The sequence below is a fragment of the Musa acuminata genome, unplaced genomic scaffold, assembly GCF_036884655.1.
Source record: "Musa acuminata AAA Group cultivar baxijiao unplaced genomic scaffold, Cavendish_Baxijiao_AAA HiC_scaffold_481, whole genome shotgun sequence".
NCBI lineage: Eukaryota > Viridiplantae > Streptophyta > Magnoliopsida > Zingiberales > Musaceae > Musa > Musa acuminata.
The window spans coordinates 83,630-108,049 of NW_027020726.1; the positions used below are offsets into that span (position 1 = coordinate 83,630).

Below are 24,420 nucleotides of genomic sequence, written 5' to 3' on the forward strand. Positions count from 1 at the left end.
GTTTCACTCCTTTTGACAGGCTTAGGAGACAACCCTTACAGAATTTTCTCTCCTCTCTTTACAACTCAGAACTTGGAAGAAAAGACGGAGAAGAACTTTTGGCCTTTACAACAATTTTGAGCTCTAAGAATCACAGAAAAAGATCAAGATTTCGGTGTAAGTTCATGTTCTTTCAGTGCTGAATGGGTGGGGTATTTATAGGCCCCAACCTAGTTCAAATTTGGAGCTCAAAACTGTCAATTCCCGGAATTCTGGGATCAAGCGGTTGCACCCCCTGACTGGAGCGGTTGCACTGCTTGGCAGAGCTCGAAGACTGAGCCTCTGGGCGGTGCTACCTCCTGTCAGGGGCGGTTGCACCTCCTGCCAGAGCTCGAAGACTGAGCTCAGGCGGTTGCACCTCCTGACTGAGGCGGTTGCACCGCCTGGCAGAGCTCGAAGACCGAGCTCAGGCGGTGCCACCTCCTGTCAGGGGAGGTTGCACCGCCCAGTCTCGCTCGGAGACTGAGCCCCAGGCGGTGCCACCGCCTGGCTGGAGCGGTTGCACCTCCCAGTCTCGCTCGGAGACTGAGCCCAAGCGGTGCAACCTCCTGCCTTGGGCGGTTCAACCGCCTGGCAGAAATCAGGGTCCGAATGGGTTGATCCATTCGGCCCAATTTGGGTTTTTTAGGGGCCCAATTGCCCCAAGATTAAGTTAATGGGATCACCTCCCATTTCCAACTTAATCAATGTGCTAACTACGAGATTTCCTAAGACATTTACTGCAACTTGCTCCAATGCGTCAATCGCTTCTTCCAGCGAGCTTCCGGCGAACTTCCGTCGATCATCCGATGAACCCTCGGTGATGCTCCTGCGGACTTTCGGCAAACTCCTGGACTTGTGACGATTCACTTGGCGAGTTCCGACGAGCTTCTTTGGCAAGCTTATGGACTTCTCGGATTTGTTCCCGCAGAACTTCCGACAACTGTCCGAACTTCCGTCGAACTCTCGAACTCCCAACGTGATCATTGTCTTGACTTCGGCACAACTCCTGCTACACGTCTCACTTTCATCGTAGTTAATCCTGCACACTTATCTCAAAACTTCGATCGAGACAATTAATCCTAAGCAATTAACCAAGTTGTCCGGCATGTCATTGGTCCCTCGACGCTTCGTCTGATTCTTCGGCGCATCGTCCTCTCCTGCAGCCTATTGCCCAATCGGCCAGTTGACTCCGCAACTCCGATATCCTTAGCACAATACTTGCTCTTCTTGGCCCGATGCCCGAGTCTACGGCCCGAAGCCTTCTGTCGATACGTCGACCGATCCACCGGCCCGACGTCCAATGTTCTGACATGTTCCTCCAGCACAACATGATTTTCCTGCTTTAATTGTCTCATCCTGATCGAAGCATCCTGCATCACTCAAAACGCAGATTAAATCATAAATATATATCAAGTGGTTTCATCATCAAAATATGAGATTCAATGCTACCAAAGAGAAAGAATTTAGTGGGATGCAAATGATTATTTACCGTTAAATATAAGATGGATGGTTTTATTGAAATGTACAAAACTAAATTGGTCACAAAAAGATGATTTTATTTTAATTTTTATTTTATTGAAATGTGTAAAAAATATCTTTTTAAATGGATAATTAAGAGAAGAAGTGTCGTGACCCAAGTTTGATAGGTTAACTAACCTACCAATTTCGTTTGGCTTAAACCCCTAATTAAAATACTTAAGTTGAAATTGATAAATTAATCTTAATTTTTATTGGGACTAATCGGGAGTGTTACGAGAAGCATGTACGACCTAGCTTTGAGAATTTATATGACGATGTATAAAATGAGAAGATTTTTTTATGGTAAAGATTCACAAGATTAGTTTATCCTTATAATTACACTCAAAGTCATTCGAACCATATAATATTCTATAAACACTCAAATAAATGAGATATTACTATTCTTAATAGTTTATACAAATGATATTATACTAATAATATCTCATAATTGAAAATTTTGAAGACAAAGAGTTTGAAATTACGGATCTTGGATAGCTAAAATATTTCTTAGGCATGAAAATAGCAAGATTAAAGAATGGGATATTTATTTTATAAAGGAAATACACCTTATATCTTTTAAAAGAAATAGTAATGCTTTGTTATAAACACATTGACACTCTAATAATAGATTTTATTAAGATGTCCTTCTCACAGAGTCATTGTAGATGCAATAAAATATTAGAGATTGATAGGTAAGTTGATTTACGTATGTAGTGAGTCAATTTATGTATTTATCATATGAAGTATATTTAGAGATAAGCAGTATATAGGATTCTTACATATCTAAAAAGGACTTTAGATAAGGGATTATTATTCAAAAAGGATAAGTATATGAGAATTGAGAATTTTACTTATGTTGATTAGGTAGGATTAGTAAGTGATAGAAGATCAACTTCAGGATATGGTACATTTGTTAGCAGTAATTTAGTGACTTGGAGGAGTAGGAAGAAGACGGATATCGCTAGAAGCAATGCGTTCATAACAATAACATAAGATATAGATATTTGTGAACTCTTATGACAAAAAAATAATTTTAAAAGAGTTACAAATACCCATTGAAACTCTTATGATATTATATAGTGTCAACAAAGCTGTTATCAATATTACTCATAATCCAGTGCATCATAATATAATAAAATATGTTGAAGTATATCGACATTTCATAAAGGAGAAAATTGAAGAAAGAATTATCTACGTAACTCGAGAATGATTGACATCTTCCGGCCAACTCGAGGGGAGTATAGAAAATTTCATGATTAAAAAATTATAAATTTCATAATTAAGAAATTTATAATCTTATAATTAAAGAAATAAATTAGTATCAAATCAAAAAATAAATTACTATGATAATTAAGAAATTAATACCGTAAAATAAGGAGGTCAATATGGTAAAATCAATTTTGGAGAGACTCTGAAAAGGGCATAAATAATTTTATGCATATTAGATTATTGCTAATAAGATTATCATTCCAGGTAAGCACAGCACATTATTGTCAGGTGATAAAAATAAAAAAATAAAACGTCTTATATTTTTATATATTATTTTAATTAAATAAACTCCTCGACTAATGCGGCATTAAAATTTATAATGGTAAAATTTTCTATTTTCAAACTTTTGAAGAATATATATATGTGAAAGCGCGGCAAACTACAACACGGTTGCCGCGTGCTGGCGTTGACTTCTCTGCCGACATCTGTCCATCATCTACCCATCATCGCGACAACTTATTTTCTTTTCTTTTTATTTGCCCTCTTTACATATTTATCCTTTTAAGTTTTTACATAACGAATTTAGTCTTATATATTCTCTTCCTATTCTAAGGATTATATCCATATTATGATTTTATCATAATTATGCTAATTATCGGTTAATTTTAACTGTTAATATGTTATATATTAACAAAATATTTCGAATTTAAATACACATGCTAAATTTTATTTTAAAGGATAAATACGAGAATAGATTGTGTAATTTTGTTTTTGTTAAGTAGGAAAAGAATAAAGAACAATTGTCGGCGACAACAAAAGCCCACTTCGATTCCGTTTCTTTTCTAGAAAGTCGTCGTCGTCGTCGTCGTCGTCGTCGTCGTCCCCGTTGGGATCGGCTCTTGGTGTTCGTCGAGGATGGGGAGGATGGTGCGGACCTGCCTGCAATCGGTCCTGAAGCTGGTGAACTCGGTGGCGGCATTCGTCGGGGTGGGGTTGATCCTCTACTCCCTCTGGATGATCAACGTCTGGTTCCGCCAGACTCATGCCTTCCCCACCGCCGGTGCCTGGTTTGTTCTTCCCCATATTTGATCCTTTCGGCTCCTTCCCCACGGATAAAGTTCTGACATTGCCGTGCAAGGGGAAAAAATTCATTTTTGAACGTTTGACCTGTGAAGGACGTTTCTTAGGGTTTGCGAGACTGTTTTGATTTTTCTGTTTTCTCTTGGGTAGATGTCTAATAGTCAAGGGGGATTGGGTTGTTCTTTGTGGAAAAGATTAGGGCTCGTGATTTCCTGAACAATCGATTGAGGATATGAGCTAGCATTGGTGCTGGGATCCACATCGGGACTTCCAGTGCTTTTATCGATGTTCATGACCTACAAAAAGTTTGTTTGTTTGATAAAACAACTCTTTCTATATTCTTTATCTTCTGGTTTTAGAGAATTAAGCTTTGAGCCTCTAATACTTCAAAAACATGATATTTTCTTTTGTTCTGTATTTCCTTCTTCCTGATTTGTTCTGTGATTTTCCAGTTCATCAGAATAGTGATCTAGGAAGATGCCCTTGATAGCGATGCTTATTTGAAACATGAGTAGTTGCTTATTTTTATTTCTGAAATATGTATCTCTATGTTTGTGTGAGATATTCACATAAGAGAAGGTTAATCAGTATTCTGTGGTAAGCAGCTCTTGTTCTTTTATATATTATTCGTTAGAAACGAGTTGTTTGTATCTTTTCAGAATGTATAAATAATTTCTTGCGAAAATAAGTTTGTAACACGTAATAGTAGCTAGCTTAATGCCATTTGGTTATTGATTGGACATGAATTTATTTTATCGGCCAATACTTCCATTTCACATGATATTCACATGTGTCTTCAAACATTTAATATGTTTCTCATGTACATGCAGGTTCATTTACACTTCTTTTGGACTAGGAGTTTCTTTATGCTTGATAACATGCTTTGGTCATATTGCTGCGGAAACAGCCAATGGTCATGGCCTTGCTTGTGTATCCTACACTCAGAATTAAGACAGAATCATGTGATTTTTAGTTTGAACCCATGTTTAATAGCTATAATGACTTTTTTGTTGTTCTGAGTAGCTTTGTTTTTCCGCGGTACTTCTCTGTTGCAAATGGTTACAGAGCTTTCTAGATGTGGAAAATATAAATTAAAATTAATGTTGATTGTTATATGTTCTTTTACTGAATAAACAATGTTATAAAGCTAATACTATACATTAGCTGATGGACGCTGGATACTTAACACTTCTTTGTAAATTGATATCTGGGTGCCTTCTTCCTCTATACAAAGCACCTACACATTGCAAATATTTGTAATAGACCATGAATTTTGATTCTTAAAGTTGAACACAACAAAAAACATTGATATGCAGTTTGAACTTCAATCATATTTCGTAACTGAAAAGAATATGAATTAATTTGTAGGAAGTCCTCTTTGTTGTATGTATGTCATATGAATATGTTAAACTTATTTGTCTGATCATTTCTGAAACTTATTCATCTTCTTTTATGATCCATTTCAAAAGGCTCTCTTTTTCATTTGACATTGCATTTTATTTTCATGAGGGTGTTATCAAGCAAGTCTTTCAGTTTTGGTGGTATATAGAGGATTTTTGTATCAAAAGTTTGATGTCGCTGGGTTTAATTATAATTTGTTTTAACCGTATCATCTGAAGTAGAAACGCAAATTCTGTCATGCATCAATATTCTAGGTAACAACGTTTGTTTTTAGTTGTAGTTGAATATATATCCCAATTGATTCCAGAGTTACTACCATACTTAATTGCTTGTAAGCTAAAAGATAAAAACATATGGAAATGCATAACTTACCTTCAGTCACTAATTCAATTTCCCTTCTTTGGTTGTTTGTTCCTCTGGAATTTTCATTTCTACAGGAATCAAGCATGCATAACTCTTTACTGCAACTTCCAAAAAGAATCATTTTTCAGTCAATTATGATTTAAACCTGTGACATAATTACTGTTATCCTTGAATAATTACAGTATATGGCTTTAGTGTTTTTTCTTGTGATGCTGGAGGCTGCAGTAGCTGCAGACGTAATTCTGAACAGAGATTGGGAAGAGGTACATCTGTCAAGTTCTTTTTGTATATGGAAATTTTGGTTAATGTTGCTAACATTATATTTCTGTATGGTCTGATCATTTAACAGGATTTCCCAGAAGATCAAACTGGGAGATTTAATGAGTTTAAGAATTTCATTAGATCAAATGATGAGTTGTGCAGATGGATAGGTTCGGTGATTGTGGCTACACAGGTATGCTTTTCATACAATTTATGGAAAGTTGAAACATGCTTTTGTTGAAATTTGTGTTTTATCATTTTTTTGAACATCCCAACTATCTTCAAATTTAACTATGCAGAATGTAATTTTTAATAGCTACCCAAACTCTGCATTGGCTGGAGTGTGATGGACTGGACCACCCCTTAAATGAATCATTGTATCTGATGACTAGTTTTTAATGTCGGGCAATGTTACAACAAATTGATTGAAGACATTTATTTATTTTTATTTAACTAATCACTTAAATCTAGCTTTAAAATTTATCTATTCACTTAAATCTAGCCTAAATTTATCAATTTAACTAATTGATTGTGATCTTTTAGTTCCAGTCAACCCAATTTGTAATCACAGAAGCCGGTGGAACTAAACTTAGAAAAGCCTGATCCAATTAATTTGGTATTGGCCAAACTGATTGAGATGAGCCTATCAGTGCATCTGGAAACTGATGCAGTTTTGGCCAGAATAAGCTGAAACTTGAAGTCATGGTTAGATCAATAATTGGGTACGTCATCCTTTTTTTAGTTGTTATTGGATTTTTCTTGGAACCATGTACAACATCCATTTTTTAATTGTTATTGGATTTTGCTCTGTTGATTCAACAATTACAGAAAACTTAAAAGCACTATATAACTGCATATTTCTGAACATCTGTGTTAGCCACCTCATCACAGGACTGCAAATAATTTCCGTATTCATATATAGATTTTGATGACCGGTCTTTTTCAACTATATGTGTGTACTCATTCTATATCCTAGGGTATCTATTGTGACAAGTTCTTATTCTGTTTTCTTGGTAATTTACCAAAATTGATGTTTAATAATTTTTTACAGTTTGCAGCAATTGCATATACCTCATATCTTCCCACTGGAACTGTCTGATATTCATCTTGCCCCTCCACCTCTGCGTTGTTAGCTTTTTTATGATTTAGATTATTAATTTGTTCTAAATCTAAAAGGTTTTTTTTTCCTCTGATATGCTAGGCTATGTCCCTCTTTCTGGGCATGATTCTCAGGGCTCTTGGTCCAGACAGTAGAAACGGCTGCGATAGTGATGATGAATATATGCCGGCAAGGCTACCACTTTTACGAGACCGGGTTCAGCATGCACCATATGTTGGTGATCCTAGTGCCCCATACCAAAAAGATTCTTGGAACGTGAGTATTCGCTATCAGTTCTTTTATTTTGAGGTGTATTTGGATTATTATTATTTTTTTGCATATATATCCCTGTGAAGTGCGTTTTACAATATGTAGCCCTGCAAAGCCATCATTTGGTGTATTACACCCTAGAGTCTAAACCCCCTTTGTTTGGCATCCACAGTCCTTTATCTCTCATCTAATCTTTTTAATAAATTATATTTTGATTAGTTAAAGAAAGCCAATAAGTGAATTTACAGATAACAAAAAAAAAACAGTATTTACTCCTTCTGTTGTTATATGGCATGATATGGGAAAAAGTGTGTAAACTAATTTATTATCCTTACAGAGGAGGCTAATAATTGAATGGTTGCCTAAAGATTTTGCCTTTACTAATTTCTTCCGTTTCCTTGACTGGATCTTCTGGAAAAGTTTCAAAGAGATGGGAATAGAGTGAGAGCCTCAAACTTTCAGGGTTTAGAAAAGGGCAATTTCACAGGGATATGCATGCAAAAGCCCAATAGATTTTTGTCCTCTTTTTTTTTTTTTTGGCAGCAGATTTCTGTCTTAGTAGATAATTTAACTCTTTCCATTATATCTAACATTAGTACTTCATTTCACAGGTTAGGTGATGTCACCTGTCTCCGGAAGGACAATGTACAAGCCTAGTATTTAATGCACTTTAGTTTAGTTCCAATTATGATATTTGGGAGTACATAGAGTTGTGTAATTAATCAGAGCAACTAAGATGTTCTTAGTAGCTCAAACAGAGCCATTTATCCGTGTCATTATTGTCATATATTGTATAATCGCCAGATACTGCTTTCTTGATATATAGTAGCTTGATCACGTTGGTGTAGCGTCGTTTGTCATGAACATGGTTTGCTATCATATAACTGAGCTTCCAATTGCCTAAGCTTGGATTTTATTTATGGCAATCTTCTTAAATGTTGTTGGGGTGCAGCTGTACTTGTGAGAGGAATATACAATATTATGACAATTTACAAGCTTTACCTCTAAATTGTTGAAGTACATCTCCATGGCCTGAATGGAGGACAACTGCGTCGAGCGATCGCCGAGACTAAGGTCATCGGAGCGAGAATGCACACCGACACGTGTTGAAGACGCTGATGTCTAGGTGTACCCAAATGGCGGAAAGGGGGGAACACGGTGAGGGGTGATGTTGGAGCCTGGCTTCAGAGCAATCAAGTGAGCGATACGTTTTGACATATCATAATAGTTTTACTTTTTGTTTATAAGAATAGTAAGTACTCTAACAGTTTTATATATATATATATATATATATATATATATATATTCTGGTATAAAATATTTGATGATTAGAAAAAATAATAATTAATGTCAATTAAATATTCTGATATACAGTATTTAATGATTAGAGAAAAAAATTAAAAATCATTAATATCAACTAAAAATTTAAGTTTTACTGTATTGATTGCATATTCATTCAGCTGAGACTTATAACTTTGAGTGTCTAAAAGGACATGCTTTGGATTAATCAGTAATCTATAAAAGATATAATAATATATTTGAGTGAATATTATAATTGATATTTTTATTTATATAATTAAAGTTATTTATTTTTATTATTTTGTATAGTTGAATGTGATAATAAGATTGTCCTATGATCATTTTAAATTACATTAGGAAAGACTAAGGTACATAATATTAATGACATACAATAATTATGACTTCCATTAATAGTCAAATTTAATATCATGTTATGTTTATTAGATTTATTGATTTATTTTATACACACATATAAAATGCTTTTTCAAAAAATTTAGAATCCAATTAAGTAAAATTATTTTTTAAATATTTTATATTTATTTTATTTTAATTTTAATTTTAATTTTTTTTATATCTTATCAATTATTGAGCTAAGTGAAAAATATTAGATTATATAATTTTATCTAATTAAGTAAGATATATTATGAATATGATTAGATTTAATTATAATTATTCGTCAATAAAAAAAATCTAATTATAATATGACTCCTTAGGAGATGAACTCGATGGAGAAACTCTCCTAATTACTTATTTTAGATCCTCTGTTCTCACATATAAAAAAGACAAAAGAGAAAGGAGAATGTGAATCTAATTTTCTTTATAGAGCGATATCAATATAGGTCTCGGATTCAACAATGATACGCCTATAAATAGACAAAGATTTTTTGAATGATATCAAAAATACACATCATATATTTGATCTATCATTATTTTATTTTAATTTCTAGTATTAAACTTTTTTATATAATAAAAATATATTAAAATTTATATATATACAATTATAATTAAAATGATAATCATAAGCAAATGCTCCTAATATCGACAAAATACATGTGATAAAAAAAATAAACGTGATACTTGCTTAATACTAGCTAATCACCATTCTATGATCAATATTTTCAATAAGCAAGTCAACTTGTATATTAAAAGATTTAATAAAAATTAATTAAACATATAACTTTTTAATCTTAATAATGGTAAAAGATTCAGATCCATGTGACCGACTCCACTTACAATTTTGTTGTAGGTCAACTTGTCTTTTAGATAACTAAGAGAAGAACAGTATACAAGCAAAACTCAAAGGACTGTATATAAAGTTGTTGGTCCTACATTAACAAAAGAAGTTTCTATGAATAGATTAGCAGCCCGTCCACGACATCCTCACAATTCTCCATCGCACGTTTTCTCCTCAGTGGTAATCCATCTCCAAAAGACGTTGACACTGCGATGTACATCGATATCTCCTTCTGGCTGTCAAATAAAAGGTGGAAGTGAAGGTGATTGGCTCAGATTCGTTCTTTATGGAAAAGACTAACATTTACTGAAATAATCAAGAAGTCAAATCAGAATTTCTAAATCCTTGATAATCTTGAGGCAATATGGTACCTTTCTCGGTACATTAAGCTCTAAATTCCCGGATATGCATCCATTTTGTCGATGACCACTTATTTCCTCTTATGACAGGACATCCGCCTGCAACATATTATATACGACAGAAAGATGTTAACAATTCAGCCAAGATATGTCTGTGTTGTTGAAATAGCACACATCTGAATAAGATAGCCGGCTAGAAACCACTAACCATGTAAACTTGATGGATCTAAAGTGGCATCAGGTCTCATGCTCCAAAAGAGTAGTGCATCTCCCATCTTGGGTTTTATAGAAAGACCCTTCTTCCCGCACTCTGATAGCTCAGTATACCACGGTAAAGAACTGCTGAATACCTTGGCAGAAGGGAACACAGTCTCACCACCTTCTTCGACATCAGAACTTACCAACAGTGAATCAACAAACATCAGGTCAAAAATGTTATAAGTTGAATAAAACAGTAACATTTTGAATAATTGACCAGTGTCGAAGACAACCAAGAAAAATATGAAGTATGATACATACAGGTACATGAGAAGTGTTGCTAATCGCTGACCCCCATTTCTAGTGTTAAATTCATCAACAAAGTAATCATAGTGAGGTTCATATTTCTGTCCAACTTCATAATGGAGAACTTGAAGACCTTCACCATGCTCTGCCAGACAAAATAATTAAAGACAATTTTAGGGTACTAACATGACGGAGATACAAAAGTATATGACAACCGTGACGATCGTCTCAAGAAACACTTGTCAGAGAAAGATTGCCAGATGCAGGATATGCTAAGAAGCAGTAACAGTGATGACACTAGAAAGAGTCCAAAAAATTCTAAGCATGGGATGAACGGTGTCCATCAGTTGCAATATACAATAAGGTCAATAGACCAAATGGTCGTTGCTTGCTCAACAGATGCATTCAACGGGTAGCATCTGTTCTCAATAATGCTAAGATGCAAAAGTCAAACACGTTAAAGTTATAATGCTTGCTGATTGTAATAACAAAGTGGTGAGAGGCTAGCCATTCTATATGGAGAAACCAATCTGCTAAGAAACAAATTAAGCATTGGATACTATGGCATCAATACCAACTCATGGAGCTCATAAATTAAAACTGTATAATAAACATTCTCTAAAGTGCTTGGAGTCACTTACATGAATCAATTATTATCATCTATCATTCCTATTAAACATATCAGTGACAGGAAATCAATTCATCCTGAATCTGTCCTCTTGCTGGCAGGGAACGCCATGTCTCATACCAGACCCATATCAGTCTTCCTATTAAACATATCAGTGACAGGAAATCAATTAATATCAAATGTGTCCTCTCTCTAGCAGGGAATGCCATTTCGTGTACCAGACCATATCAGTCGATGGCCGTACCGGCATGTACCGATTGGTACTGGTGTACAACAAATGGTACACCAATATGTACCAGTGTTTTGAATAGAAAGAAGAAGAAGGAGAAGAGGAATGGTGGTCGAGGAAGGAGGAGAAAGGAAGAAGAGGAGGCAGTGGAGGAAGAGGAAGAACGAGGAAGAGAAAGGAAGAAGAGGGTGTGGTAGAGGAAGAGGAGGGACGAGGAAGAGGACGAAGGAGAGAAGGTGGTGAAGGAAGAGGGGGGAGGAAGGAGGAAGGAGGAAGAAGAAGGAGGAAGTGGAAGAGGATGAGGAAGCATACCTATCAACAACACACGATGGGCAGCAGGCAATGACAGACGACTGCATGAGGCGAAATGGGAACGGTTTGTATTTAGGGCAAAGAGAGCTCACTAATGCGAGCATAAAGTATGTTTTCTAATTTATTCGAAGATTAGGACAGGGCCGTACAGGATGGGGGGTGATCCATGTAGGTTAAAGCTCGGACTATCACGACCAGTCATCATGCACCTATAACAATTTCGTTCAACGAACCATTCGTCGCTTTTGTATACTTGTACAGATGCTTGGCAGCATGTTTTGCTTTAGTTTTGTGTGTTTTTGCTTGTAAAAATATAAGCTTGAACGGTTTACAGTGCTGCAATGCGATCGCTCGTCGTGCTGGACAAAACTGTCCCAAAATGGTTTCGTTTTTGCATACTATGGCTTGTTTTCTGTAGACCGCATGCGAAACGTCAGTCATCTTAGCACCCTGGAACCACCAGGGGGGTTGGGGCTTTAGGGTAGTGTCGGGTGTTGAACAATCTTCACAAGTTCGTACGTTAACTTGACGGGAACTTGTCTTTGTGCCCGACACTTGATGAGCAGTTGTTTGCGGACTTGCAACTGTTCGTTCAGCCTTCTAAAGTCTTGTTTTCTCTTTCCTCTCTTGCACTCAGGATGCTCGTTGAATTACTTGTAAAGCTTCCCTCTTTGTAAGACATTGAGATTTGTCTGTCGCTTGTCTTCAAACTAATCAACTTATTTTATAGGTCCTTTGGGACCGGTACGAGGTTGCAACTAGGCTGATCCTTTTGAGGACACATATATCGCAATGACACCTCATGACTTAGGCAATCCCAACTAAGTCCGAGAAGTTGGTGCAAGGGTACTTCACGACGTAGGCAACTCCAGCTAAGTCCGTGAATTTACTGCAAGGGTGCTTCATGACTTGGGCAATTCCAGCTAAGTCCGTGACAGGATGGTACATATTGCTAGTTTCGTACTTTCTTACTGGTCTAGCCAAAACATCAAACCATGCTTTCTAGTGAATATGTTCATGCAACATCCTTAAACCAAGCTCTTCATAATTAAGAAAGCATAGGTGCCATAAAACCAAAATTGGTTTTCCACCACTCAGTGTTTGATTTCTGTTTATGTAGTATCCAATTGTAAGTATGTCTCAGTTTATATTTCTCCAGTTTTTCCATCCAACCTCCTCTTGACATCTGCCTTGCCATTCTCTTTTCTGCACATTCATCTTCATTTTATAATCCTCTTTCACCAGCAACTATTAAGGCTTTGCATGATTTCAGAATTGTTTGAATAGGCAAATGATATTATGCTCTTTCCAAGAAACACATTCTACCTACATCTTCTAGATGCCACTAAATATTTTATATGATCAAACTTCTAGCATAAAATATAATACAGTACATAGTCCAAAACATGCCTTCATCATGATGAACTCTTTAACACCAAAAATCATGCAAGACAGCACAAAATAGAAATCATGAATAAAAGAACAACAAAATGAAAACATGTAGAAGCCATTGAAACATGAATATGTACCAAAAACAATCTGCATTACTTACCTACAGGTATGAAGGTGAAATCTGCTATTCTCTTCTCAATAGCTCGAATGATTTTATCTTGTCCTCTTCTAAGAAACATCCCTGAGCTTGTCCGAACCCTGAAAAAAAGCTATTACAGTTAGACATATCAAATTAACATAGAAATCCAGAACATCTTAAGAGACATCTGTGATATGTAAACCTGCTATCTGTACTCCGCCCAGTAGTGCTATCTACAACTGTTGACTTCTTCATATAAGGCTTTGCCAGTTCAATTAGGTACTCGCACTCTTCCTTGGACTGACAAACATATAAAATATCAGTATTTGTGATTTCACATGAATATCATTCACAAAACACAATAGAATTAGAAAAATAAAAATCTAACATGCAAGTTAGATGCCACGGCCAAAAGTTGGATGTTAATCTAGACCAACCCAAAATCAATGTCAGCACTTGAGGCCACTATACTGTTGAACAATTCTCTTATTAAGCCATATTTAAGTTAATACTAACAGAAAGCTAACAGTATCCATTTACAATGACGTCTTAAAATATAGTATGGCCAAAATTCAACTATGAAACCACACATCAAATCATGAAATTTCCTTAACAAATTCAATTTGATAAAAGGCCCACAAGACAGTTAAGTTTTACAACATGTTGTTTTTAAATTTCAAGTATATGATTCTGCATTGAACAATAACTGTGTGAATTGCCCTACAAGCAAATAAAAAGCCAAGTGAAAGGTAAATTCTGACCTAAATTTTAAATTTTGAAGAAAATAATTTTAAAATAATGCATAGGTGTGAGTTGGCATTGATAAGGACATGATCTTTAAAAAAAATTCTAATATGGTATGATTTAAAATTAATTAAAAAAAAGATAAAGGAGGATGCATTTGGTAAACAAAGTTATGTTGTGGTTTTGATTTAATGAAAATGAAACACATCACAACAGATGTGCAGATTAATGTCAGAAAAGATGCTGATGAATTTTGAATACTTAAAATAAGGGAAACCAATCAACTCACATATAAATGAGGAAGATACTAAAAATATTCATGAATCTAAGACGAACAGAAATGAATAAAGAATCACTGACATATAATGGGTTTGGCTCACAACTTAACTTCACAATTTTGGCTTTTGAATTATATTGCTGTCCAATCTTTATATGTATGTGTGTGTATATATTAGCCTCGACCAAGATTTGAATCTCTGAGAAAAAAATTCTAACATACCAATGCGGGTCTCGTACCATGCAAAGCATGCACCAATGTATCTTCGTTACCTCATGTAGGATGGTAATGGTGTTTCATCTATTCCATGTTGGCTGACATGTACTAACCCACTGAGAAATGTTAAAGTAATCATACATGAGATAGGTATCTTGATTCTTGAACGCAACTCCTTTATGCCAAATTTGGAATACACTGTCAAATGTAAAGCTTTTATTGTATTACATTTACATGTATAATCTAACTTTATTAGCAAACCTACTAAAATATCACTTTTCTTTATTCCAAAATTAAAAAATAAACAAGAATGGTTTGATGATCTGTGAAAGCTTGTTGTGGCAAATGCCTCATCTTAAAAAGGAGGAAAATTTTACACAAAATTAATAAATCCAATGGCATTTAAGCACAAATAAGATGCTCCAGTTGTATCATCCATCATATAAATGGAAACATTACCAACACATTATCTCGGTCCATAGATGGTAAATTCAAGGGACATTATGATGCTAATCTATGAATACTGTCACAAAATATACAACCAAAGGTATGTTGTGCCTTGCCTTGTACTAGGAAACTGGTGGCTGGATTTACATCCTTTTATCTTGGTCATGATCATGCACTCATATTATGTCTTGTTCAGCGCCTGGATAATGCAAATTCAGCGATGGTGGCATCTCAACAATTATTCTTGGAAGGTGACAGTTTCTAAATTTTGTATGACCCCTCTGATAGCAACCACAACTAAACGATAGCCGATCTTTTTTCCCATATGCAAGAAATGAACTGTAGATTATAAATCACTCATATCCAGAGATTGCGTCCATCCTAATCTATGATTATGAAGATCTCATCTACTAAATGTTTCAACACAGAACAATATTTTTCAAGTGCTTGGATATATATACTGGCACTATTCAGCAGGCATCAACAAGACAATAACAACATCACACGCCAGTACAATGACAGCATTGCGTCTACAATAGCATAATTGGTACCTTAATCCATGCTCGATACGTGAAATCTAGGAAGGAGTTTATCTGCTTGTGCATGAAATGATTATTCTGCATAATAACTTACCTTTCTGGAAATATATTTGTAACAATCTAGATATATGGCACCTAACATGAGACCCTAGCATAATTGGTACCTTAATCCATGCTCGATACGTGAAATCTAGGAAGGAGTTTATCTGCTTGTGCATGAAATGATTATTCTGCATAATAACTTACCTTTCTGGAAATATATTTGTAACAATCTAGATATATGGCACCTAACATGAGACCCGTGATGCAAATTACCCATCTTAAGGTAGCTAATATGTTCATCAGCAAGAAAGCTTAGACTATATCAGGATTAAACAGATAGTCCTATGTAACTGTTTCCCAACTCTAAATGGAAAGATTTGTTCATAAATTCGAAGATTTCACATAAAGAATGAATCCTTTGAACAATACGTTGACACAATTCAGCACAACTAATATCTAAGCACGCGGTAAGATCAAGAATAAATACCAGGAAGTTGTGATAGAGGAAGGCCCTCGGTTCCCACGAGAGTACTTCCGTCCATTGCTCCCCTGTCTCCTGGAGTTCATCTCTCCTGCGAATTCTCAAATTCAAGAGGAACAGTGTGAAAGAAGAAAGCCTTCAGATCGACCAACACAAAGAACGAAATCATAGCGAGCGATTCGTCCGTACGCCTCGCCGACGGAGCGGCGTACTTCGGCCACGCGGCCGTCCTTGGAAACCGCGGGGAGGGACAAGGCGCCGAGCGCGAGGAGCACCAGCAGGACGACGGAGATGGTGAGGAGGGCCACTAGGATCAGCGTCGGAGGTCTCCGGGGGTGGCGCGCGCCCCTCGCCATGGCCACCGCCCGCTGACCAAGTCCACCGAACTTAGTTTCCTCGATAAATTAGAATAAGTTGGTGCCTTAGACCAGAAGGCCATCCCAACCGGCGCCTTTAGGACTATCGAAAGCGGCACTTTAGTTTCCTCTGATAAATTAGAATAAGTTGTCAATCACCGAACTTAGTTTCCTTGATAAATTAGAATAAGTTGGTGCCTTAGACCAGAAGGTCATCCCAACTGGCGCCTTTATGACTATCGAAAGCGGCACTTTAGTTTCCTCTGATAAATTAGAATAAGTTGTCAATCGTAAGAAGTAAAAAAGGGATATTTTTAGTCAAAAATCAGAAAGAAAAATACCAGTTATTTGTGTTGAGAGTAGGATTTGAACCCACACCCTTTCGGACCAAAACCTTAATCTGGCGCCTTAGACCAACTCGGCCATCCCAACTTGCATTTTTAATATTATCGAAAGCGGCACTTAGTTTCCTCTGATAAATTAGAATAAGTTGGCAATCGTCCGAAGTAAAAAAGGGATATTTTTAGTCAAAAATCAGAAAGAAAAATACTAATTATTTGTGTTGAGAGTGGGATTTGAACCCACACCCTTTCGGACCAAAATCTTAATTTGGCACGTTAGACCAACTCGGCCATCCCAACTGGCATCTTTTGGACTATCGAAAGGAGTACTTAGTTTCCTTTGATAAATTAGAATAAGTTATTATTTGTGTTGAGAGTGGGATTTGAACCACGCCCCAGAACCTTTCTGGCACCTTAGACCAACTCGGCCATCCTAACTGGCCCCTTTAGGACTATCGAAAGGGGCATTTAGTTTCCTCTGATAAATTAGAATAAGTTGTTATTTGTGTTGAGAGTGGGATTTGAACCCACGCCCCAGAACCTTTCTGGCGCCTTAGACTAACTCGGCCATCCTAACTGGCCCCTTTAGGACTATCGAAAGCGGCATTTAGTTTCCTCTGATAAATTAGAATAAGTTGGCAATTGTCAGAAGTAAAAAGGGGATATTTTTAGTCAATGTCAGAAGTAAAAAATGGATATTCTTAGTCAAAAATCATAAAGAAAAATATCAGTAAACTGGTGCCTTAGACCAACAAGACCATCCCAACTGGCCCCTTTAGGACTATCGAAAGGGGCATTTAGTTTTCTCTGATAAATTAGAATAAGTTGTTATTTGTGTTGAGAGTGGGATTTGAACCCACGCCCTTTCGGACCAGAACCTTAATCTGGCGCCTTAGACCAACTAGGCCATCCCAACTGGCACCTTTAGGACTATCGAAATCGGCACTTAGTTTCCTCTGATAAATTAGAGTGGGATTTGAAACCACGCCTTTTCAGACCAGAACCTTAATCTGGCGCCTTGGACCAACTCGGCCATCCCATCTGGCGCCTTTAGGACTATCGAAAGCGGCACTTAGTTTCCTCTGATAAATTAGAATAAGTTGGCAATCGTCAGAAGTAAAAAAGGGATATTTTTAATCAAAAATCAAAAAGAAAAATATCAGTTATTTGTGTTGAGAGTGGGATTTGAAACTGGCAATCAAGTAAAAAAGGGATATTTTTAGTCAAAAATTAGAAAGAAAAATACGGTGCCTTAGACCAACTCGGCCATCCCAACTGGCACCATTAGGACTAACGAAAGCGGCACTTAGTTTCCTCTGATAAATTAGAATAAGTTGGCAATCGTTAGAAGTAAAAAAGGGATAGTTTTAGTAAAAAATCAAAAAGAAAAATATCAGTAATCTTCGAAGTAAAAAAGGGATATTTTTAGTCAAAAATCAGAAAAAAAAAAATACCAGTTATTTGTGTTGAGAGTGAGATTTGAACCCACGCCCTTTCGGACCAGAACCTTAATCTGGCGCCTTAGACCAACTCGACCATCCCAACTAGTGCATTTATAACTATCGAAAGCGGCACTTAGTTTCCTCTGATAAATTAGAATAAGTTGGAGTTATTTGTGTTGAGAGTGGGATTTGAAACCACGCCTTTTCGGACCAGAACCTTTATCAACCGACGCCTTTAGGACTATCGAAAGTGGCACTTAGTTTCCTCTGATAAATTAAAATAATTTGGCAATCAAGTAAAAAAGGGATATTTTTAGTCAAAAATTAGAAAGAAAAATACGGTGCCTTAGACCAACTTGGCCATCCCAACTGGCACCATTAAAACTATCGAAAGCGGCACTTAGTTTCCTCTGATAAATTAGAATAAGTTGGCAATCGTTAGAAGTAAAAAAGGGATAGTTTTAGTAAAAAATCAAAAAGAAAAATATCAGTAATCTGCGAAGTAAAAAAGGGATATTTTTAGTCAAAAATCAGAAAGAAAAATATAAGTTATTTGTGTTGAGAGTGGGATTTGAACCCACGCCCTTTCAGACCAGAAGAAAAATATCAGTTATTTGTGTTGAGAGTGGGATTTGAAACCACGCCTTTTCGGACCAGAATCTTTATCAACCGACGCCTTTAGGACTATCGAAAGTGGCATTTAGTTTCCTCTGATAAATTAAAATAATTTGGCAATCAAGTAAAAAAGGGATATTTTTAGTCAAAAATTAGAAAGAAAAATACGGTGCCTTAGACAAACTCGGCCATCCCAACTGGCACCATTAGGACTATCGAAAGCGGCACTTAGTTTCCTCTGATAAATTAGAATAAGTTGGCAATCGTTAGAAGTAAAAAAGGGATAGTTTTAGTAAAAAATCAAAAAGAAAAATATCAGTAATCTGCGAAGTAAAAAAGGGATATTTTTAGTCAAAAATCAGAAAGAAAAATACCAGTTATTTGTGTTGAGAGTGGGATTTGAACCCACGCCCTTTCGGACCAGAACCTTAATCTGGCGCCTTAGACCAACTCGGCCATCCCAACTTGAATTTTTAGGATTATCGAAAGCGGCACTTAGTTTCCTCTGATAAATTAGAATAATTTGGCAATCGTCAGAAGTAAAAAAGGGATATTTTTAGTCAAAAATCAGAAAGAAAAATATCAGTTATTTGTGTTGAGAGTGGGATTTGAAACCACGCCTTTTCGGACCAGAACCTTTATCAACCGACGCCTTTACGACTATCGAAAGCGGCACTTAGTTTCCTCTGATAAATTAAAATAATTTGGCAATCAAGTAAAAAAGTGATATTTTTAGTCAAAAATTAGAAAGAAAAATACGGTGCCTTAGACCAACTCGGCCATCCCAACTGGCACCATTAGGACTATCGAAAGCGGCACTTAGTTTCCTCTGATAAATTAGAATAAGTTGGCAATCGTTAGAAGTAAAAAAGGGATAGTTTTAGTAAAAAATCAAAAAGAAAAATATCAGTAATCTGCGAAGTAAAAAAGGGATATTTTTAGTCAAAAATCAGAAAGAAAAATACCAGTTATTTGTGTTGAGAGTGGGATTTGTACCCACGCCCTTTCGGACCAAAACCTTAATCTGGCGCCTTAGACCAACTCGGCCATCCCAACTGGCGCCTTTAGGACTATCGAAAGCGGCACTTAGTTTCCTCTGATAAATTAGAATAAGTTGGCAATCGTCAGAAGTAAAAAAGGGATATTTTTAGTCAAAAATCAGAAAGAAAAATATCAGTTATTTGTGTTGAGAGTGAGATTTGAAACCACGCCTTTTCGGACCAGAACCTTTATCAACCGACGCCTTTAGGACTATCGAAAGCGGCACTTAGTTTCCTCTGATAAATTAAAATAATTTGGCAATCAAGTAAAAAAGGGATATTTTTAGTCAAAAATTAGAAAGAAAAATACGGTGCCTTAGACCAACTCGGCCATCCCAACTGGCACCATTAGGACTATCGAAAGCGGCACTTAGTTTCCTCTGATAAATTAGAATAAGTTGGCAATCGTTAGAAGTAAAAAAAGGATAGTTTTAGTAAAAAATCAAAAAGAAAAATATTAGTAATCTGCGAAGTAAAAAAGGGATATTTTTAGTCAAAAATCAGAAAGAAAAATACCAGTTATTTGTGTTGAGAGTGGGATTTAAACCCACGCCCTTTCGGACCAGAACCTTAATCTGGCGCCTTAGACCAACTCGGCCATCCCAACTGGCACCTTTAGGACTATCGAAAGCGATACTTAGTTTCCTTTGATAAATTAGAATAATTTGGCAATCGTTAGAAGTAAAAAAGGGATATTTTTAGTCAAAAATTAGAAAGAAAAATACCAGTTATTTGTGTTGAGAGTGGGATTTGAACCCACGCCCTTTCGGACCAGAACCTTTATCAACCGACGCCTTTAGGACTATCGAAAGCGGCACTTAGTTTCCTCTGATAAATTAAAATAAGTTGGCAATCAAGTAAAAAAGGGATATTTTTAGTCAAAAATTAGAAAGAAAAATACGGTGCCTTAGACCAACTCGGCCATCCCAACTGGCACCATTAGGACTATCGAAAGCGGCACTTAGTTTCCTCTGATAAATTAGAATAATTTGGCAATCGTTAGAAGTAAAAAAGGGATAGTTTTAGTCAAAAATCAAAAAGAAAAATATCAGTAATCTGGGAAGTAAAAAAAGGATATTTTTAGTCAAAAATCAGAAAAAAAAATTACCTGTTATTTGTGTTGAGAGTGAAATTTGAACTCACGCCCTTTCGGACCAGAACCTTAATCTGACGCCTTAGACCAACTTGGCCATCCCAACTTGCATTTTTAGGAGTATCGAAAGCGGCACTTAGTTTCCTCAAATAAATTAGAATAATCAATAAGTTGGCAATCATTAGGATATTTTTAGTCAAAAATCAGGAAGAAAAATACCAGTTATTTGTGTTGAGAGTGGGATTTGAACTTACGCCCTTACGGACCAGAACCTTAATCTGACGCCTTAGACTAACTCGGCCATCCCAACTTGTATTTTTAGGAGTATCGAAAACGGCACTCAAGCCCTTTCGGACCAGAACCTTAATCTGACAACTTAGACCATCGGCCATCCCAACTCTGATAAATTAGAATAAGTTCTGGCGCCTTAGACCAACTCGGCCATCCCAACTAGCGCCTTTAGGACTATCGAAAGCGGCATCTAGTTTCCTCTGATAAATTAGAATAAGTTGTTATTTGTGTTGAGAGTGGGATTTGAACCCACGAACCTTAATCTAACGCCTTAGACCAACTCGCCCATCCCAACTGGCACCTTTAGGACTATCGAAAGCGGCACTTAGTTTCCTCTGATAAATTAGAATAAGTTGGCAATCGTCAGAAGTAAAAAAGGGATATTTTTAGTCAAAAATCATAAAAAAAAATATCAGAAAACTGGTGCCTTAGACCAACTCGACCATCCCAACTGGCCCCTTTAGGACTATCGAAAGGGGCATTTAGTTTTCTTTGATAAATTAGAATAAGTTGTTATTTGTGTTGAGAGTGGGATTTGAACCCACGCCCTTTCGGACCAGAATCTTAATCTAGCGCCTTAGACCAACTCGACCATCCCAACTGGCACCTTTAGGACTATCGAAAACGGCACTTAGTTAAATTAGAATAAGTTGGCAATCGCTTTAGACCAACTCGGCCATCCCAACTGGCCCCTTTAGGACTATCGAAAGCGACAATCGTCAGAAGTAAAAAAGGGATATTTTTAGTCAAAAATCAGAAAGAAAAATACTAGCTATTTGTGTCTTTTCAGACCAGAACCTTAATCTGGCGCCTTGGACCAACTCAGCCATCCCAACTGGCGCCTTTAGGACTATCGAAAGCGGGACTTAGTTTCCTCTGATAAATTAGAATAAGTTGGCAATCGTCAGAAGTAAAAAAGGGATATTTTTAGTCAAAAATCAAAAAGAAAAATATCAGTTATTTGTGTTGAGAGTGGGATTTGAAACCACGCCTTTTCGGACCAGAACCTTTATCAACCGACGCCTTTAGGACTATCGAAAGCGGCACTTAGTTTCCTCTGATAAATTAAAATAATTTGGCAATCAAATAAAAAAGGGATATTTTTAGTCAAAAATTAGAAAGAAAAATACGGTGCCTTAGACCAACTCGGCCATCCCAACTGGCACCATTAGGACTATCGAAAGCGGCACTTAGTTTCCTCTGATAAATTAGAATAAGTTGGCAATCGTTAGAAGTAAAAAAAAGATAGTTTTAGTAAAAAATCAAAAAGAAAAATATCAGTAATCTGCGAAGTAAAAAAGGGATATTTTTAGTCAAAAATCAGAAAGAAAAATACCAGTTATTTGTGTTGAGAGTGGGATTTGTACCCACGCCCTTTCGGACCAGAATCTTAATCTGGCGCCTTAGACCAACTCGGCCATCCCAACTGGCGCCTTTAGGACTATCGAAAGCGGCACTTAGTTTCCTCTGATAAATTAGAATAAGTTGGCAATCGTCAGAAGTAAAACAGGGATATTTTTAGTCAAAAATCAGAAAGAAAAATATCAGTTATTTGTGTATTTGTGTTGAGAGTGGGATTTGAAACCACGCCTTTTCGGACCAGAACCTTAATCAACCAACGCCTTTAGGACTATCGAAAGCGGCACTTAGTTTCCTCTGATAAATTAAAATAAGTTGGCAATCAAGTAAAAAAGGGATATTTTTAGTCAAAAATTAGAAAGAAAAATACGGTGCCTTAGACCAACTCGGCCATCCCAACTGGGGTCTTTGGGACTATCGAAAGCGGCACTTAATTTCCTCTGATAAATTAGAATAAGTTGGCAATCGTTAGAAGTAAAAAAGGGATAGTTTTAGTAAAAAATCAAAAAGAAAAATATCAGTAATCTGCGAAGTAAAAAAGGGATATTTTTAGTCAAAAATCAGAAAGAAAAATACCAGTTATTTGTGTTGAGAGTGGGATTTGAACCCACGCCCTTTCGGACCACAACCTTAATCTGGAGCCTTAGACCAACTCGGCCATCCCAACTTGGATTTTTAGGAGTATCGAAAGCGGCACTTAGTTTCTTTTGATAAATTAGAATAATTTGGCAATCGTTAGAAGTAAAAAAGCGATATTTTTAGTCAAAAATTAGAAAGAAAAATACCAGTTATTTGTGTTGAGAGTGGGATTTGAACCCACGCCCTTTCGGACCAGAACCTTTATCAACCGGCACCTTTAGGATTATCGAAAGCGGCACATAATTTCCTCTGATAAATTAAAATAAGTTGGCAATCAAGTAAAAAAGGGATATTTTTAGTCAAAAATACCAGTTATTTGTGTTGAGAGTGGGATTTGAAACAAAGCTCTTTTGAACCAGAACCTTAATCTGGCGCCTTAGACCAACTCGGCCATCCCAACTGGCACCATTAGGACTATCGAAAGCGGCACTTAGTTTCCTCTGATAAATTAGAATAAGTTGGCAATCATTAGGACTATCGAAAGATCGTTAGAAGTAAAAAAGGGATAGTTTTAGTAAAAAATCAAAAAGAAAAATATCAGTAATCTGGGAAGTAAAAAAGGGATATTTTTAGTCAAAAATCAGAAAGAAAAATACCAGTTATTGTGTTGAGAGTGGGATTTGAACCCATGCCCTTTTGGACCAGAACCTTAATCTGACGTCTTAGACCAACTCAGCCATCCCAACTTGCATTTTTAGGATTATCGAAAGCGGCACTTAGTTTCCTCTGATAAATTAGAATAATTTGGCAATCGTTAGAAGTAAAAAAGGGATATTGTTAGTAAAAAATCAGAAAAAAAAAATACCAATTATTTATGTTGAGAGTGGAATTTGAACCCACGCCCTTTTCGGACCAGAACCTTAATCTGGCATCTTAGACCAACTTGGCCATCCCAACTGGCGCCTTTAGGACTATCGAAAGCGGCACTTAGTTTCCTCAGATAAATTAGAATAAGTTGGCAATCGTCAGAAGTAAAAAAGGGATATTTTTAGTCAAAAATCAGAAAGAAAAATATCAGTTATTTGTGTTGAGAGTGGGATTTGAAACCAAGCGGACCAGAACCTTTATCAACCGGCGCCTTTAGGATTATCGAAAGCCGCATTTAGTTTCAGTCAAAAATAGGATTTGAAACAAAGCTCTTTTGAACCAGAACCTTAATCTGGCGCCTTAGACCAACTCG

General features: G+C 36.4%; 2 protein-coding genes and 5 non-coding genes across 7 annotated transcripts; 1 reads left to right on the forward strand and 6 right to left on the reverse strand.

Annotated features, from left to right (window-relative positions):
• The first annotated feature begins 3,539 nt into the window (after window positions 1-3,539).
• LOC135660336 (tetraspanin-19-like) lies at window positions 3,540-8,069 on the forward strand. Its single transcript, XM_065176365.1, has 6 exons — window positions 3,540-3,815; window positions 4,659-4,758; window positions 5,775-5,855; window positions 5,942-6,046; window positions 7,055-7,228; window positions 7,834-8,069. Exons 1-6 carry the CDS (start codon window positions 3,664-3,666, stop codon window positions 7,840-7,842), a joined length of 621 nt encoding a protein of 206 aa, XP_065032437.1. The 5' UTR covers window positions 3,540-3,663; the 3' UTR covers window positions 7,843-8,069.
• Window positions 8,070-9,686: 1,617 nt separating this feature from the next.
• Window positions 9,687-16,471, reverse strand: LOC135660337 (probable prolyl 4-hydroxylase 3). The gene is made up of 8 exons (XM_065176366.1): window positions 16,254-16,471; window positions 16,071-16,155; window positions 13,521-13,618; window positions 13,340-13,437; window positions 10,634-10,763; window positions 10,323-10,510; window positions 10,127-10,213; window positions 9,687-9,991 (listed from the first exon to the last, which is right to left on the reverse strand). Exons 1-7 carry the CDS (start codon window positions 16,418-16,420, stop codon window positions 10,140-10,142), a joined length of 840 nt encoding a protein of 279 aa, XP_065032438.1. The 5' UTR covers window positions 16,421-16,471; the 3' UTR covers window positions 9,687-9,991; window positions 10,127-10,139.
• Window positions 16,472-17,596: 1,125 nt separating this feature from the next.
• Window positions 17,597-17,677, reverse strand: TRNAL-AAG (transfer RNA leucine (anticodon AAG)). Its single transcript has one exon. It is a non-coding gene; the product is annotated as a tRNA-Leu (tRNA).
• A 1,525-nt stretch (window positions 17,678-19,202) lies between these two features.
• TRNAL-AAG (transfer RNA leucine (anticodon AAG)) lies at window positions 19,203-19,283 on the reverse strand. Its single transcript has one exon. It is a non-coding gene; the product is annotated as a tRNA-Leu (tRNA).
• Window positions 19,284-20,384: 1,101 nt separating this feature from the next.
• TRNAL-AAG (transfer RNA leucine (anticodon AAG)) lies at window positions 20,385-20,465 on the reverse strand. The gene has a single exon. It is a non-coding gene; the product is annotated as a tRNA-Leu (tRNA).
• A 1,297-nt stretch (window positions 20,466-21,762) lies between these two features.
• Window positions 21,763-21,843, reverse strand: TRNAL-AAG (transfer RNA leucine (anticodon AAG)). The gene has a single exon. It is a non-coding gene; the product is annotated as a tRNA-Leu (tRNA).
• A 745-nt stretch (window positions 21,844-22,588) lies between these two features.
• On the reverse strand, window positions 22,589-22,669 carry TRNAL-AAG (transfer RNA leucine (anticodon AAG)). Its single transcript has one exon. It is a non-coding gene; the product is annotated as a tRNA-Leu (tRNA).
• Between the last annotated feature and the right edge of the window lie 1,751 nt (window positions 22,670-24,420).